This window comes from Haliaeetus leucocephalus, unplaced genomic scaffold (assembly GCF_000737465.1).
Source record: "Haliaeetus leucocephalus isolate CR32 unplaced genomic scaffold, Haliaeetus_leucocephalus-4.0 Scaffold1007, whole genome shotgun sequence".
In the NCBI taxonomy this organism is placed as follows: domain Eukaryota; kingdom Metazoa; phylum Chordata; class Aves; order Accipitriformes; family Accipitridae; genus Haliaeetus; species Haliaeetus leucocephalus.
This window is the reverse complement of record NW_010973443.1, coordinates 2,034,512-2,049,779: the sequence shown is the minus strand read 5'-3', so window position 1 is coordinate 2,049,779 and position 15,268 is coordinate 2,034,512. Positions and strand designations below refer to the sequence as shown.

At 36.8% G+C, this 15,268-nt stretch overlaps 1 protein-coding gene across 1 annotated transcript in view; it reads right to left on the bottom strand.

Annotated features, from left to right (window-relative positions):
* Window positions 1-15,268, bottom strand: part of LAMA1 (laminin, alpha 1) — an 86,419-nt gene that overhangs the window by 31,118 nt on the left and 40,033 nt on the right. Inside the window, exons 23-35 of the mRNA XM_010584835.1 lie at window positions 14,040-14,183; window positions 13,481-13,660; window positions 12,678-12,863; window positions 11,693-11,820; window positions 10,546-10,666; window positions 10,271-10,408; window positions 8,461-8,582; window positions 7,471-7,557; window positions 7,011-7,204; window positions 5,929-6,071; window positions 2,942-3,040; window positions 1,859-1,970; window positions 1,531-1,693 (exon numbers count right to left, since the gene is read on the bottom strand). Coding sequence (XP_010583137.1) covers window positions 1,531-1,693; window positions 1,859-1,970; window positions 2,942-3,040; window positions 5,929-6,071; window positions 7,011-7,204; window positions 7,471-7,557; window positions 8,461-8,582; window positions 10,271-10,408; window positions 10,546-10,666; window positions 11,693-11,820; window positions 12,678-12,863; window positions 13,481-13,660; window positions 14,040-14,183 — 1,817 coding nt within the window. The remainder of the gene's footprint in view (window positions 1-1,530; window positions 1,694-1,858; window positions 1,971-2,941; window positions 3,041-5,928; window positions 6,072-7,010; window positions 7,205-7,470; window positions 7,558-8,460; window positions 8,583-10,270; window positions 10,409-10,545; window positions 10,667-11,692; window positions 11,821-12,677; window positions 12,864-13,480; window positions 13,661-14,039; window positions 14,184-15,268) is intronic.

The window sequence follows — 15,268 nt, the reverse complement described above, 5'->3', positions numbered from 1 at the left end:
TTCTTTAGCCAAAGCAAGAGAAACCTAGTTTACTTTACAATTATACACAGCAAAACACATTCCATCTTTCTTACTGAACAGCAGATGTGCATTTGCATCCACTTCCTAAAACTAATTATTCAGAGTCCTTACACTCAGAAGCCATAGCCTTAAAAAAGCTACAAGAATGAAAGAATTTTACAAGACAGTACTGGCTTCTATTTCAGTGTAGAGTAAAAAGGTTCTATTCCAAATTGTTCAGGAACTTTGCCTTACATGGCAAATGTGCAGAGACCTCAATTACGAATGTTGCTTAACAGTATGTCATCACAGGCTCAGTGCACTGTGAGCCATGTGGTAACTTCTGCTCCCTAAAAAATGGACCGGCAAGCTGCTTATTTAAATCAGTTTTGAATTTACAGCTCCATTGCATGATAAATTCTGCAGAGGAAACAATCTTATAAATCTTCTTAACTGTTTTCGATCTCTCAAATAACACTTACCAGAGAACTATCCAGAAATTTCAACAGACTTGAGAATTGAAAAAGTTAATTTACAAATGCCCTGTATAACAGCTCAAAAGCTGATGTTGAAAGTCAGAACACCCTGTTACTATGAAATAGGACATTTTGAGACATTTCTGTAAGTGCAAAAAAAGCTATTTGAAGTTCCTAATACATATAAGAATAAATGGTACGTTTCCAGTCCATTTAGCTTCTGTACAATTTAATATTCAGCACAAGGACAAGCACAAGTCTGTTGAACAAAGTCAGACATGCTAACAGCACAAACATTCTATCCTGCCTAATTCAAAGCACTTAATAAAGAAAAGTCAAATTTTCAGAAATGTTCCACTGTGGTCTAAATCTTTGTCCCTTGAAGCCAATGTTAACAATCTTACAGCATCGGTGGGCTAGGGCAATACTTGGTATTTCTGAAGCTGGAACAAAAATTTTGCTGACTGTTAGAACAGTCAATGTTTCACATTGCCAAGTCTAGCAATAAGCACTAATAATGAATACAAAAGCCATTTTAAAATAGCCTTTAACTGGGGAAGAAAATCAAGACAATGGAATGCAATCCTAAACAGTGGCCCAGAACGCTGAAACAAATGCCTTGGTTTCATTCACAAATCAAAGTGATGTATATTCCAGTGACAATAAATCGTCATGTCCTTCAGCAGGCCTGACATCCTGGGCTTGTAACTGACTGAGACAGTTCTATGATGTCTCCTAGCCAAAAACAACAAGGAGATATGTATTCGGGCCAGATCTGAAACCAACTGAAACAAGTGAGTCTTTTCACTTACTGCAAAGGGAATTTTGTATCACATCCAAATAAACAGGCTTTGGCTATATTAGTATCATGTGGGATGCCCAAATATCTTCAAATTGTAACTCCAAATTCAGACTTCATATAGCTCTGCCTGGGCTAGTTATCCATCACACTGCCTCTTATTATGGCACAATGTTTCTCCAGATACCTCTCCAAAAAGCAGTATTGCATAGTATAGACATATGCAAAATAAAGTTTTCAGTAGAACAGGCTTACTTTAGGACACTGGTAGCATTATGGTGCTGTTGAACAAAATCTTTCTTGCGCAATGCATCCAAAAGGGCAGAAATATCATCCTGCAGGCTCTGAGATGTAATATTTGACAGCGGGAGATCCAGGCCCAGTGTTTCATTTAGTGACATAGCAACTTCAGCAAGTACTAAGTAGGAAAGTAAACAATTTAGTCATACCATTAAAAAAAGAATATATGTGAACCCCCTCTACAAACTGCAGCACTTTCCATGTAAATAGTTCCTGAAGAGTTGCAAAGCAAATACCCTTCTAAATTCTGTAAAGAAATGCAAATATCTTAAAAGCAGGATACCTTTGATAGTTGTATGTACTGTGTCAATAAATCCAGCCAGTTCTTGACTTTTATTCCTGGTTTCCTGAGTCACTGTGTTAAGCTGCCAAGCTTTTTTCAAAAATCTAGACGACTAGAATAAAATCAGAGATAACTTTTCACAGTTCTCCTAAAACACTGATTAATTCATTATATTGTCTGTGGATTTTACACTTTTTTCCCCAATATTGAGAATACTTTGTGAGAGGAAACAATGTTTTTTGATAAGGTAGACCTAGCTGATTCATTAATTTCTGATGCTTCCATGCTTGTAGATGCCTTAATTATATTGAAAGTTCCAGCCTCTGATACCAGTGAAGAATTGTGTTATCAATCATTTTTATAATCAATAAGATCATAATTACCAAAGCTATTCCTTTAACAATGTAACTATTACATATTTTTTTTTTTTTTAGCTACAACTAATGTATCTTCAGAAAATCACTCTTCTGGATACTTCACTATTAGTAATAACAGCATTGTTAGTGAAAGCATGTAGTTAGATTACATCTACTTGGTCAGAAAATTATAGGTACATATGGTCAGCAAATGAGATTTAATGTTTGAAGTACTATCGTCAATTTTCTACCTACAATTTTTCTTGTGTTAAAACTGAATAAAAAAATGCAAGTGTTTCATGTGGATTTTCAACAGATTTATTTATGCTGTGATCATTTTAAACATAACACTATAGATATCAAAAACTTTTTGGTGAATATTCAGCTATGACTTAATTTTGAATAACTGGAATGTTAAAACCAGTAAGAAGTATCTCCCTTTCTGCAGTTTTAAGGCCTTAAATGATCACGGTACAAAAAGCTTCTGAACTTTAACAGAAATCATGTGAATCTCCTGTACAATATCATAAAATACTGTAGTTTGCAGAGAATTCCACAGACCAATTAACTCCCCTCCTTGGAAAGACTACAGAATGGACTGAATTCTTTCATTGAACTCTAAAGTTTTAAAAAAATTTCTAAACAGCTCTCTGGCATTTTTGTACCATGCTATGAAATCTCAAAGGTTTTCTCCAGAAAGGCTAAGAATAAAGAAGCCAGCACCTACCTCTTCATGCAGCTGATCAATTCCTCCTGATAAACTCAGGAGGCTTTCTTTTGCTGTAGCTAATGAGTAAGTTGGATCTTCTCTAGGAGCTATAGACCCCTATAAGAAACAAGAAGAAACAGCACACTAATTTGAAGACTTTGTTGTGTGTCCAGAAAAGTTTGGGAAGAAAATAACTATGCATACTATTTGGATTATGTACATGTTTTAAATGACTGATTTGCAAAGCACATAAGATGACATGAAGTAATTACATACATACAGTTCACGCAACAAAGTGTAATTTCTTTAAATAAGGAAACAAGGATCTAGCCATGTTATACTTTCAATCGAGTAATAAGAAGGAAGCATAATTTCTGGTTTCCTGATTCTCAATTTCACTACAGTTGAGCTGCCCAAGTAAGCTACTTTGGGAAGTTCCAAGGCCCATCAAATTAAATGCTTCCATCCAGTCCCACAGCTGCTACTGTTTCGGCAGCTGGTCTTGTTGAAACAGCTGCATCTAGGGTGTATCTGTGAGGGTGACCCTGGAGAGCTCTGTGTTTCTATGTCAAAACCCAGTGCATGGCACGCAGGAGGTCAGGATTTTGGCCCTCCAGACACGATAAGGTAAAATAAGCAGCCCTGTGGATCCTCTCACCAAGAGAGAATAATAGGCTGTATTTGACTTCAAGGTCACCTCAAAACTGCTCTATACAGCAATAAATAGGCCATTGTCCCCAAGTGTATCATATTTGATATAGTCAAGGCCTGCAACAGAATACTACTTCTCTAAAGATGCAAAGAAACTTAAGGCATCTCTTACAAAGAGAGCAAGTCTGGGAAAGGTTATTTTTAGATTTCAGATGTTTCAGAGCCAATCACTGTAAATACCATAGTAAGTATTTAAAAAGTTGGGCGAAACAATAAATAATACACAGGATTATCCAGCAGCCTTGTGTCAAGTGGAAATTTCAAGGTCTTTGCCTCAGCATGAGGAAAAGAACAAGTGAAAGAGAGACAGAAGCTGAAGCCCTTGAGTCTCCTGGGATAAAGCACAGCAAGGTTTCTTTAAAAGCCCAGTTCAAAAACCCAGAATGGGACAGCAAAGATGTCTAGGTATGTCAGGAGGAGTAAAGCAGGAGGCTTTAACTAGAAAAACAGAACTACTGAAGTCCTCAGATGGACTGGAGGTGCAGAAGCAATGAGGAGCAGATGATCTGATAACTCTCATTATTGAAAGGCCTGCACCTAGTGCATAGAAAAGAGGAAATACTCAAGTTCCTGAGTGACCAGCATGAGGCAAGGACACAGTACAGTGCAGGGGACAACCCTTCATGGAAGAGCTGTAATTCACATCAACAAACTTGGGGATTTTCTGGCTCCCAGCTACAGTTACTTTGGTACAAGGCAAAAGGAAAGGTAATCTTTGATTAGCCAGAAAGAGGGTAGTACCTGCTTCCAAACAGAGAAAAATTACAAGACTACCAACTTACCCTCAAGATTAAGCTGTTTAAAGAACATTGTGGCCTTACATAAGCAGAAATGACACCATAGTCACAAGAGGTTTTATATCACTTTTAGCATGCCACTTCCAAGAGAGTGACAGCTGGCTTTGATTTTAATGTAAAAAAATATAGGTACTAAAGGAGAAACTTAAACTGCTTTTATTTTTACATAAGATTTGACTTCATTTCATAAAGTGCTAAATAAAAGCTACCTATTGAATAATCTTTATAGTCCTAGAAGATGATGCTCCTATACAAACACAAAACAATTACAGAAAGCAAGCCAGTTGTATCCTTAAACTATTACAATAATTCATTATGTTTATGCCTTATGACATAAAGGAAGGGAAGCATAACTGAAGCTTTATAACTAAAAGGTTAGCAACTAAAACTAAAGGATAAGACCATCTCTGCTGAAGCATAAACATGTAAATTAATCAAGTTTGCCTTCAGATATTGTAATTATTAACATTTTGAAGTACATTGATTGGAATTCAGTCTGCCTTACATCTTAACATCTTAAATAGAAGAAATTTTAATTCAAACTCTTAATTTGCCAAATTCAGAAGAGCAAGGCGGCTCACATTATTTTGATTTTGTTGTGATACGGTGAAATACAAAGTAGATGGCTTTGTTTCTGTCTTAGAACACGTCTTGCTTGACTTATTGCTGAGCAGAGTCTTATCAATAAATGTGTGTATTTTAGTGGTCATTAAGTAGGAAGGATTCTGTTTATCTCTAGTTTTGTGCAGACACCACATGAACTTAATCCTCAGCAACAATAAATGACCTTCTAGAACCACAAAATGTGGTATTTCATGCTTTGGTTAAGGGGAAGAGGAGCTGGAAGGAAAGTTCACCACAAGCAGTCTGAAAGTGTCCAACACTTAAACATTCTACCTGGCTTTTGTGTCCTGAGACAGAGGACAGAGTAAGATACTTGGATTGCCACACAACCAAAAGGAAAGCAAACCACGGCATCCCAGGCACCCTGGCTAATGCAGAAGCAGCCTACCACTCTAGGAGAGTACTAGGGGACCCTAGGGGAACAGCCTGAAGATCTCTGTCTTAGCAGCTCTTTAGCGAAGGGACCAAAAAGGGAAAAGACCTGGCCTGATGTTTCTATTTCACTGCTGAAAATTATTCCTCTTCCTTTCAGTAGGTCTGGGACAGTCTTAAGGATGCACATAATCCATATCCACATATATATATATATATAAGCACATTCAATAATCACAGTGCTGACTGAAAAATGTATTCATCCATTTATTTAAATGCTAGTACAACAAATGAAAAGAAAGTAATACAGGCAGCTAAATAACTTAAAGTATATTTCTATACCAAACATAATGGTCTTAATCTGGTATCACTTACACATACACGCATTCAAGCCATGAATTTCAGGAGGGCTTCTGTTAAATTACTGGCACACGTGAGTGGCTGCAAGTTTTGCTTTAAAGGTGTGACTAAGTATTTCTACTCTTTGTGCATTCATTTTACCTTCAGATGTTTTGTTGCATTCTCCAACTCTGACAATATCCCATAGGGCACACGGGCAACACCAGTGAGGTTCATTGAAAGTATGGCCTTGTTGAGATTATCCAAACTGTTTAACAGAACTCCTGTGCAATTGTCATCACAAGCTAAATAAACCATTTTAAGAGAAGGAAGCAATATTAGTGTTAAAAAGAAGCCATCTAATACTGAAATTTATTTTGATTTACACCGTATGTGCCTCCACCTTTTGAGTTAAGAGTGATTAAGTATAATAATTTCAAGCATACAGATTTGTAGTATTGCCCTCCCCTTCCTGCACCAAGACTGGACTTATTTCAAACATACTCTCCTTAGCTCAGCACACATTCAAGCCTTATTAATCCTGCTGCCTATTGAGCTGCTTGCTGTATTATAAATTTATTGAGCCTATTTAGCTATATTGCTATAAATCCAGGGTGATGCCACTGACACTTACTCAGAGGAAAGAGAGGAAATTCAAGCTTATAGCAAGTTGTGTAATTCCATTTATTCCTTGGTTGTTTTGTTGGTTTTTTTTTACTTATACAAAGCAAAACCTGAGCCCTAAATCCCAATTCATTGTAAAAGCAGATTACTGTACTTGCTATGTCTTTCTGCTATCCACCCTCTAATAGGGAATTACATGACTAATTATTGGTGGAGAATGCCTACACATCCAGGATAACTCCAAAAGTATTACTACAGCAACCTCACATCCAAAGGGTCAACACAGGAATTCAACATTTTCAAATAAATAAAGGTATGCTACAGACAGCAAAAAAGTATTAAAATTATCTTTCCTTAAACTTGTCTGTAACACTAAATAAGTCATTTTAAAGATTAACTGCTTGTCTGATGTTATGTTGGAAGGGACATTTGGAGATTATCTAGTCAAGGCCCCCCCCTCTGCTTTTACATAGCTATTAAGTGGTTAAGATTTCTTTCCTTTCATAGAAAGAATAGGGCCTGGCAGCATAAAAATATTCAAGGAATAATCACATGCACGTAAATATCAATGAAATAGATGAAAGCCCATTGGGAAAGTAAACAATTTAAAAAACACCTACAAATACACTTATCTTCCACAAGAAGATGTCTTGGTTCACACTCCTCACAGAGCTGTCCTGTGACACCTTGCTTACAGAGGCACTGGCCAGTTGCATGATCACAATTAACATGAACAGAGCCAATTGGATTGCACTGACATGGATGACAGCTGCCACCAGGAAGCTGAGGGTCACCATAATAGCCAAGAGAGCACCTACACAGGGAGGAATGGGACACTGAATATCAGGGGATATTCATCATGAAATTAGATGGTTTATTTCTTTTTGAGAATCACTGATTTAATTAGTTTTTTAATTAATGGCTTCTTAACAGTAACTAACACATCACTAAGTCCTTGAGCACTCATTCATATATTTATTTATGAACACTGAATAATATATTCAGAGTACAAATATGGCTCATACTAATCAAACTGTCCTTAGGAATTGGGGATAAATGGCGACATCGTGTGTAACTCACCTTTCACAGTACTGTCCTTCATATCCTGGGAGACAAGCATCACAGTGGTAATCCTGAACACCTTTCAGGACACAAGTGGGACTAAAACTGGAGGAAGGATAAACAAATACCTGCTAGCACATAAATGGAAGACCATACAAAGACAGAGAACACTTTAAGCCACAGGCTAAAATATTGTAAGCAACAGCATCCTATGCTCAATCTGATGCAGTGCTCTAGAATTTTTACTTTAAATTATTTGTTTCTTAAAAAGTTTGCTTTCCCAATGAGACTCCATTACTGTATAACATGCTAAAGCACCTTATGGCCTTCCTTTTAAAAATTAAGACAACGAAAAATGGATGCTGCACGATATGGCTATAGTATATATGTAACCAAGACTTGCATGAGAACATCAGAGTTGCTAGACTCTCATACTTATTCAGTTATCCAAAAGCAAACAACAAAGATGCTTTTCAAGCTTCTGGAGAAAAAACAGCCTGCACAGCATTTTGATTTTCAAAATATGAAGTTAACTGTTCCTCTACCAAACAGATGTATAAATTTCAAACAGAAGAGTACTTGTACTTGCCCTAGGATTGATCTCATGAAAAGTTCCTGCATTGACTGGAGGTGGCCTGAATCTTTGTAAATACAAAAACATTGTTTTTCAAATGAAGAAGGAGACCCACATTTGAAACTAAAACGTGTCAGAGCAACTTACTCTATTATCTATAAGACATTCTATGTGGCTGATCTATTCTTAGAGAAAATACTGACTTATCTATCAGTTAAACTTTTTATTTTAAAACCTCACAGAGTTACCAGTAGCTGTGAACAATTCAGAATGTAAGCTCCATTTACTATAATAGGTAGCTTTCAAATGTCTAAAAATTAAGGACATGTAATGATAATTAACTCCTTTTGTCATGGGGGGGGAGTAGGTGGGACATACAGCACAAGAAATCTGGAATGCTAAAATGTATATTGGATTTAATAAATTCTGGTTACCTAACAGGGTTGCCTCTGGGACAGGCACAAAGAGAGCAGTCAGTGACAGATCCAATTACTTTCCCATAGTAGCCTGGGGCACAAGCGCTGCAGTAATCACCAACTGTGTTATCTCTGCAGTTCTGATGATACACAAAAAGGAATTCAGACAGTTTAAAACAACAACAAACTAGAGGAATTCTATTTTCCCCCCAAGTCAATAAACGTATACAGTTTCCAACAATCATCTCTAAATGTCACTACCCATTGGTCAGCATTCTCTGAGTGGAGAAACCTTTTATGCAAAAATAAGCAGAACACCACCATATTTTCTCTTATGTGAATGGCCCCTCAGGCAGGCTGACCTAATTTCTGTTCTAAATTTCCATTAAGGTTTATGTATTTCTGCTTCTATTAATCCAATTCAGTCCAGGAAATCACAGTACAAAGCAAAAAATCCTCAAAAAAAAAAGAAGCAACTGATGGAAAAATGAAACAGGATACCTGGATGAAAAATACAAGTTTCAATGTTTGAGCAAATGCATTTGAATGCTATAAACCAAGGACCATCCACAGTTAGGATTCACAGACACTACATTTAATTTGTCAACAGCACCGATCAACAGCCAGTGCTATTAATATTAAAACACTAAATTGGTATTATAAACATAACTGACTAGACCCCTAAATGAATAAAATTCAGTTTCTCCTTTTTTCTTTTTTCCTTTTAATTCATATTCTTGCAAGTGTGTATATTTTAGATGCTAGTTGAAGAAAGTAAGCAGTAGCAATGAAGCCTCCTATTGTATGGGAGCAGAAGTCATAGGTGAAAACTACCTCTGCTGCCTACACTACTCAGCCAGAAATGTCTAAGCAGTAATCTCAACACATAGATGACTTGCCACCCCTGCAACAAGAAGCTGAGAGGAAGAATGATTAGTGTTCACTAGTGTGAAAGATCTATGTGTTCTGGCCTTGTAGAAATGAGAACCACAGTTCTTCCTCATGAGACACATACTTTAAGACAAACCCAAGAGCGAAAGAATGGTTTACAAAAGCCTGAAGGACTAAGGAAACTCACTTTAAAAACTGACTTCAAGAATGAATTCAGCAGAAGTTGACTTCAAACTAACCAACTCACCATTGGAAAAATAAAGCAACTGAAAAAATCTTTAGGAAAGAATATTGAGCCATACCAGAGAACTGGTATGTGCCTTATTTGGTTAGCTGAGAATTTGCTGTCGACAGGGCTGTCAGCCCACAAGAGAGAGGCAATGCGGTAGTCAGATGTGCCCCCTCTTTGCAACCTTTGGTATAAAGTGAGAGAAGCGAGCAATTAATTTAGTTGAGGCATATCCTTATACTACTTGAGTCTCCGGGAGTTAAAAAAGCCTCACTTAAAGCTGCCCAGAGGAGACTCTTCCTGAGACACAAAGAATTTTACTTTGACCTAGTCTGTGGCATGGTATGGCTTACTGCTTCCTTTACTTTTTTTGTGTGACTAAGCAGACCTTGGCCAGACCAAGGACAGAAGCCCAAAAAGTCTCACAAAAAAACAGATAAACTGAACTGATGAGTTATTTTTAAAGTAAAATTAAAACTAAAATAATTAATGATTTTTAAACATGTTAGTGTCCAAAAAGATTGATAATTTTACTGAATGGACCCTAAGGGAAATACTACTCAAATTTTCCAGGTTTTGGAGTTGGGGGAGGAAATTATAATTTATCCAAATAGTATGGCCATATACTTCTCACAAAAACTCCCTTCATAGGTTACTGCCATTGTATGCTCAGGTGAAACCAATAGAAAAATGTATAATTGTACATACCAAGCACTTTCCAGTTTCAGGATCACAGGTTTCACTATGGTTGTTGCACTGACATGGCACACAAGGTGCTATGAGAGTGTGAGGCTCTTTTACACTGAGTTCTATATGCTCTCCCCTGTAGTATCCTGCAGCACAGCTCTATTTGTAAGGGGAGTAAAATAAAAAAAAATACGATCACAGCTATCAACAGTTACAAACAATTTTAAAAGCCATTTAAGTAATCTTTTTTATTATCTCACTATTAGACACACAAAAAGGATTTAAGGATTCTGTACCTGACAGGACAATCCAGCATAACCAGCAGGACATCTACATTGCTCTACAAGATGAGCTTTAGCTCTGCCTAGATGCCTTTCTTCAAACTTCACTGCAATTTCCATTGAGATATTTGCAATTCTACAAGATATATGCAGAAGAGACCATGAACATCTAGAGAAGTCCTAGCGCCAAGACTGAGATCCAAACATTTTTATGCTTCAAGGTGAGGGCTACGATACATAGTCTCCCATGATCCCCTTTTGCCCATGCAAATATCTCAATAAAATCTGAAGATTCTTTAACTTATTTACAGGATTTCAGGATGTACAATAAACAAATCAGAAGTACTTCAAATTAATACAGGTTGATTCCCATTGGTCTGCAAAACTTGACAAACCCACCATGTAAGAGTATGTATTTCTGTTGCAGAAACACTAGACAGAAATACATCTGTTTTGTCCCACAGATTTTTGTACAGAGCTAACAAAGAGAGGTGAGGGCATGTGAATCAAAAATAATCCCAAATCTGCAGGTGGAACCACACTTCTTCACAGCTGTGAAGATTTACAGATACTGGGTTTTCATTAGATGCATCTCTGCTTGCCTTGCTAGTTTCCAAACTGACAGATGCAATGACCATATCCTATCTCCTCCCTCTCATTCTGTTCAAAATAGCAGTAAAATGCTACCATTCTGAGGTCAGACTATTTTACTACCACTGCTCAGAGTGCATAAAGCTAGAGTAGACACCTTGATTGGTACAAACCCAAGAACTCAGGGGACCATGTGTTTCAATTGAAAAAAACTAGTTTCAATTCACATAAAAATAAGATGGGCAAGAAATAATTTAGAAAACATCTAACTGTATCACCCATCCTGCAGAACACTGCATCAGCCTGTAAGGCTCTGTGCTTCTTTAGGGGCTTTTCTATGAAAGCAACAGAGACATTTAGTGTTTCACAGAAAGAATTAAAGAGAGATTCTGCTGCCATTAAAGGTCATAAATGCTTTCTTATAAGAGGAAGAACAGAAGTTATAAGTAGGGAACTGGAAATTTCTCTAATTTCAGTTAAATCTTTACTGTATAGCTCAGTTGGGACTATTTCTAGGTTACATTACAGTAAATGCAATATAATAAGTAAATGCAATCAGAGATTGCTTTACCTGCTTTGCTGTAATCCTTGGCCATAAGCTGCCTTGATAAGGACATATTCAACATTGCTTAGCACAGACATGAAGTCAGAACGTAAGACAGGCTCATCAGACACAGAGTTAAAATACTTCCAAGAATCCTAAGGAAACATAACACATTATTAAAACCATGAGTGTTGAAGCTCACTTCAAGGTAATGCTCTGTTCCTCCTTACGTGTTCTTTCAGAAATGCAGTCACAGTGACTATGTCTAAACTCTAGGTCCCAGAAAATCCAAAATCTTGCTCCCTGTTAGGAACAAGACATGGTTTTATATCATTTCTCTTCTCCTTCCCTGCACTCAACTTCCATGACCAGTTTCTACAGGAAAGCAGTCCAGGCCTGCATGGCACAGCTTTTTCTGGCTAGATCTGGAGAACCCAGACAGCCAAAAGACCAGGACTTCACAGCACTCATTATATGTGCAGTTAGAAACAGCTGCTGTTGTGTCCTGCCTCCTGTCAAGAAGAAAGACTAGACCTCACCTCAGCCCCAGTCAGCAGAGAGTCCCAGAGACCAAAGGAGGTCATCATTACTTTCTCTGAAATTGTCCAGTGGGCACTACTGCAGCTTACTGCTCCCGCTAGGCTGATTCACATCCCATATAATGCTCCTGGGCTCTGAGTGTAACATATATGCTACAAAATTATGAGACTGCCTGAGAGTGAAAATACCTGGGTGCCTGTCATTTATCACTGAAATCTGTGTTTGAAAAGCTTGCTGCAGCAACACCTTCAGCACTTCCAAGAGAGGAAACAGTGCTAAAGTGTTATTTGTTGCTATAGCACAATATTCCCAGCCATTTTTTCCCCTAAAATAGATGCATTTTAATCCAAACACTCTATTTACTCAACCTATTTGAAATCAGATACGCTTTTTTTTGTATTAAATATATAGAGCTTTTCTGTAAAAGCTCATAGAAGAAAGGGAATATTTCCACACCAATGTTTTGGCTTACCTCCTTCATGTCTACTTCCTTGTCAGTTCTTACTCCATTTTCTGGAGAAGGGATGTCTACATAGATGACCAACTTGCTGGTGTGACCTCCTTTCATTAGAATCTGTGGCTCAAAATTCGAGGTTCCAAAGCCATCCAAAGCATAAAAAGCAACAGTATATCTCAGCTTCCCTCCATAGGCCATGAGCTGTTTGGATAAAAAAATATTACTATTTATTCCAAGGTTAGGGCTACTAGCTGAAAATATTTTAACATCATCAGAAGACTTGAAAACTGTCAGTTCTTTGAAGAATTGGCAATAAAACATGAAAATTGGCTTAAACTCAGCAGTTTTTGCACTAAGGTTAAATGCATATTTCTAAAAAGCAGTCTCAGTTTCTTCTTTTAGGCCCTTTCAAGGTGTGCACTCAATTTTCATTTAATTCCTAAGCAACAGAGATTCCATGATCTATATACTGAATCTAGCGTCGAGGTATCTAAACTCTTTCAGGTATCTAAAGTAAAATTGAACACATCACTCTTTCCCCCCCATATGATCTCTAAAGAGTAATATGATAATCAAATATGGGTGTTACCGATTTACAGGGTCAAGAAAAATCTTGTTAGGAAAGGGTAATGAACATATTGTTTGTGCTTGCTATAAATAAATGCAGTCACTGAATATTTATAATAGTATGACATACAAGAGTAGAACTAACACAGAAAAAAGTTATCAAGATAAAGTGACTATTATACAATAAAGGAGTGACTATTAGACAATAAAGAAGTTACCTACAAAACATTCTAATTATTTAATGATCTTACCTGGTCTCCCTGAAACTGGTCTGGTAACCTCCAGTAAAATGTTTCTGTATTTAAGTATTTTCTGACTATGGCAGCATCCAGTAAAACATCAGGAAATTGTGAAAATACTCCTTCCACTGTTCCAGTCAGATTACTTTGAGCTACTACATGCAGAATGGACTGATCTGGAATTAAGGTTATCTGCAACGCAAAGAGCAAAAGATTCATTCAACAAAAATATTCTATCTCTGTGTAATATACTGTTAACAGTTTTACCTGCTTTGAGATAGTCAATAGTACATCTTAGAGTAATAAATGCCCAAACCAAAAAATTGGGAAACATGTTTGATATTTATTTTTTTTAAGAAGCAAAGAGTGAAACACAAGGTTTCAGAAATAAGACTATGACTGCTTGCCATTTGCTTTCTTTTTTGTTCTGCCATATGCCGCTGCCTCCATAAGCTAGCCAATTACATTCAGCCTGATTCATGAAATGTATGCAACCTTAGGCACACCAGTATGGTACCTGACATGAGGATAACACCAAACTGCGTCTGTATATTTATGTCACATCACTTACAGGCATTCTCACATGATCTTCTAGTTCCGAACAAAATGTAGACATCCCAAAACAGAAGCACGGAGTACAACCTAGTGCATTGTTAGTAGACAGAGCAAAAGTTCCAGGTTTACACTCACTGCATTGTAGACCAAATACATTTTCCTGGAGGAAATAAAAAAAAAAAAAATAAAAAAAACATAACAGCATAGTCATGTTACTTTGCTAGCTGAATGAAAGATGGTTCTTTTTGGAAGAGAAACTAGTTGCTATGTAAACTACATAACAGGAATTCAATTATTACATCTATTCTTTTTTACTATGCAGTACATTTTTTTTCATTATTTTCTAGTGTTGTTTAAAAAAAAAAAAAAACCAAAACCCAAAAACAAACACCACCAAAACCCACAGAACATTCAAGCTAAACTCATGTGTTTGAGCTTCTAGTAAAAATTAGCAGCTATACATTTCCATTTAAGACAGAAAAATCTTGGGTGGGGTTTTGTTGTTTTTTTTCCCCATCTGGAAAATGGGCTCTCAGAGCCAAAGAAACTGCTCAGTATCAATACAAATCAGAGGACCTATTCCCAAGCACCTGGTTTTGCACTTAATCCCAACTGGGAAGTCCTACTTGAAGAAACACCCAAAACTACAGTCAGTGCCCACTGGCACCTTTAACCAGAAGATTGGAGAGAGACCTATGAAGGCGTACATTTGTTGCCTTGAATTAAGTTGTTTTCTATCACTCAGTCTTTCAGGAACAGATTCCCACCTTTTCAGAAAAAATCTATACTACTAAATCTCTGTATTTAATATTTTCTTTTTTTGATACAAGAATGTCAATTCAGACTTCACTACTAGCAATATACGCGAGTTATTCTTGAGCACTGCCTTTGGTTATAGCATAGGAAACATATTTGAACTTTCAACATAACCACGTTTTAAAAAATGTTGAGATTCTCCATTTTGTATTTATTGGTTTCTTCCTATCATCATCATCTGGATTTTCAGAAGAGCAGGCTATATCACCTGAATCAATGTGCTGTTCCCAAACCTAACAAAAACGAGTGTACGAGCTGAAAATACTTCTCTGTATTTCATTTTTTCCATTTGTATAATGAGGATAAGAATACAATAGCTTTTTCACTGGAGTCTTCTAACATTTAATTAGTTGTTTAAAATACTTTCACATCTAGGATGGAAGAAGCTGTAGAAGTGTTGTCTATCTATCTCTACACAGAGAATGAAAT